The sequence below is a fragment of the Suncus etruscus genome, chromosome 15, assembly GCF_024139225.1.
Source record: "Suncus etruscus isolate mSunEtr1 chromosome 15, mSunEtr1.pri.cur, whole genome shotgun sequence".
Lineage (NCBI taxonomy): Eukaryota > Metazoa > Chordata > Mammalia > Eulipotyphla > Soricidae > Suncus > Suncus etruscus.
The window spans coordinates 80,185,258-80,188,172 of NC_064862.1; the positions used below are offsets into that span (position 1 = coordinate 80,185,258).

Here is a 2,915-nt window from a genome sequence, read left to right on the forward strand (position 1 = left end):
GGGTGGGTGAATGGGTATATGAATGGGTGGAGAAATGAATAAACAGGGCCAAAGAGCTGAAAGGACTGACTACATCAAAGTAGGGGTCCTAATTTTGACCCCAACACCAGAAGTTCCTGGGGCACAGAGCCCCTGAGCAACACCAGGTATAGTCTGGAAACAAGAGCAAGAAGCAGAAGGCAGTGAGAAAGCATGTGGGAGCCTGGACCCTGAAGCCTTTTCAGGGTCACTGGGTCTGAATCAAGCTCTGGGCTTCCTCTGTCATCTCCATGGGGCTGTGCAGAGAATCCACCACTCAATGCAGTTAGCAAAAAGGTCTCAGGGTGTGCAGCCCAGAGACCAACGGCCCCAACCTCAATGTATGCACAAAAGTCCAAAGGCAGCTCTGGGCTGTAGGCCAGACCCCTGTGTGGGTACCACTTGGGAAGACCCCACCCTGGCCAGGCCCCAAACCCCCATCTGCATTGCAGGGGACTCTTTATCTTGAAGAGCCCCTAGCAGCCCCCATGCACCCTCAGGACACTTCCCAGCTGGTCCCACCCACTTGGTCATCTATAAAAACGGGACCAGCAAGGAGGGGAAGAGGTTGGAGGGCAGGAGGTATCTGGGAGCCCCACAGTGGTGCCCGACAATGCCACAGCAGTGTCCATCCTGGCACATTGCTGAGTTGTGTGTCCCAGGACAGCAGACCCCTCGCGCTCACAGGACCCCAAGCACCCCAACTTCTGCCCTGTACCTCAGCTCCTGGCTGCGCCCCGCCATCCGCATCCCGAACTGTTCCTCATCCGCAGGCCTGTGGGGGAGCTGAGGGTGAGGCTGGGGGAGTGGGGCAGCGGGTAGGGGTGAGACTGGGGGAGAGTGGTCTCAGGGGGAGGGGATGAAAGGGATAAAAGGAATCCCATGGATAATGCTTTGGGGGAGAGCAGGGAAGGAGGATCAGGGGTCTGAGATGGAGCCTCCGAGGTGGGAGTTTGAAGTGAGAGTAAAGTGGGGTCTGGGACCCACAGATCTTACCTCTCCTTGGAGCACCACAGACGGTTGACCAGCAAAAGGATGAAGACGATGAAGAGGAAGACCACCACGGCTGTCAGCCCCACCAGCCAGGGCTTCATTCGCACCTCTGGGAGAAGGAAGGGGGGTCAGCACGAGTGGGGACCTCGGGAGAGCCCCTGCTCTGTGCTGCCAGGCATGGGGGCGTGGTGCTGCCTCTGGACCTCAGTTTCCCCTCCCTCCCCTTCAGGACCTACCCTCAGCAGCTTCGGCAGGGCTCAGAAGGACGAAGAGAAGAAGGAGAAGCGGTTTCAGGCCCGCCATGGTCCGGGTTCGAATTGGGTCCACAGTGCGGAGGAGGCCAGCAGGGCCGGGTTCGAATTGGGTCCACAGTGCGGGGGAGGCCAGCAGGGCCGAAGATAAGAGGTGTAGGCAGGGCGGGCTGGGGGCGGTCCCTGTCCGCACCCCGCAGACTCTGGACCCAAGAACCATTAACTTAGAGGCGCCCCGCCCCAGGCCTGCCCTTCCACAGGGTCCCCCTGCCACGGAGAAGGCTGGGAAGCCCCCAGACCTTGTGGGGGTCGCAGGAGTGCTGGAAACAGGGTCTCCATGCGGGGTGGGTTCAGGGTGCAGCATTCTGCCTCGCCACTGCACCCCACTTCCCAGGAATAGCAAGGCGGCTCTTGGCAACCAGCGATTGGGGTGCAGATGGGGAAAGCTGAGCGCCCCGAGAGATTGTGACTCAATTGCGGGCACCAATCTTGGTCCTGGGACGATGAACTAAGTGGGTCCTTCCCCAGCATCATGTTCCCAGTGCATGTTGGGGAGGGGCCACCCGCTCCAGTGGAACCCCAAAGCTGTTGGGGGAGGGGTGGGACCTCACATCCAGCATCGCCCTCCCCGTCATCCCCCATTAGGTACCCACTGGGCCCCGGACAGGGTTTGAAACTCAGGATGGGGGGCCCAGGCTCTGGAGAACCAACCACACACAAACGGGAAGAGGCAGGTGGGATGCAGGGCAGGTCTGGAAGGTTCCAGACGAGGGGGTGATAGTGGTGGTGGTGGTTTCATAATGGAGGCCCCAGTGGCAATTTGCTGGCACCAACCCCACATGTTCTGGGCAGCCCTGATGGTCCCCCCAACTGGACGAGGAGAACTCCCAACCCTGAGACCCCACAAGCACTGTTACACACAGGATCACACACTGATTTTGTCCTGTGGGTGCTGTGTGGCTGTGGTGCCTCTCAAGCCATGCTGCTCCAGGCCTCAAGGCCTCAAGACCCCCAGAAATGCCAGAACAAAGCCAGTCCATGGGCACCCCTAGAAATCACATTCTAGATCTCTAGGCCAGAGCTAGAACATAGCAAGAAGGGTGCTGGCCTTGCACCCACTGACCTAGTTTTTATCCTGGCATCCCATAGGGCCCCGAGCCCACCAGGAGTCAGCCCTGAGCCCTGCTGGGTGGGTGGCCCCAAAACCAAACCACTTAGAGGACCTGGTGCTGCAAGTCAGACTCAAACTTCCCCCAAAACTACTGCTCTGGCTTCAGTTGTGACTTTTTACTGGGGGTTGCTGGGCAGTGCTGAGGGTACCAAGAGGCCCCTCCTATCCATACTGAGCTAATTGGGCTGGCGGGGCCCTATTAGGTGCCGATGATTCCTGGGCAGGCCTGCTGGGGAGTACATGGGACCAGAGATCACCCCCTTGCAAGGCACATGCCAGCCCTGATAATGGGGGGCTGTTTGGGCCACACACAGGCGAGCTCAGGACTGACCCCCACTACAATAGCCAAGTGCAGAATCTCTGCCTTTCCCTCTTGAGTATTGCCAGGTCACAGGATGGTGGGTGGAGAAGGGGAGGGCAGGTAAAGGTCATGGGGGTGGGGGAAAGGGGAAGAGCTGGGCTGGGTGCTACCCGCTGGGGTT

General features: G+C 59.4%; 1 protein-coding gene across 1 annotated transcript in view; it reads right to left on the bottom strand.

Moving 5' to 3' along the window:
• SMIM24 (small integral membrane protein 24) overlaps window positions 1–1,314 on the bottom strand; it is a 1,722-nt gene extending 408 nt beyond the window's left edge. Inside the window, exons 1-3 of the mRNA XM_049788206.1 lie at window positions 1,248–1,314; window positions 1,015–1,120; window positions 737–793 (exon numbers count right to left, since the gene is read on the bottom strand). Coding sequence (XP_049644163.1) covers window positions 737–793; window positions 1,015–1,120; window positions 1,248–1,314 — 230 coding nt within the window. The remainder of the gene's footprint in view (window positions 1–736; window positions 794–1,014; window positions 1,121–1,247) is intronic.
• Between the last annotated feature and the right edge of the window lie 1,601 nt (window positions 1,315–2,915).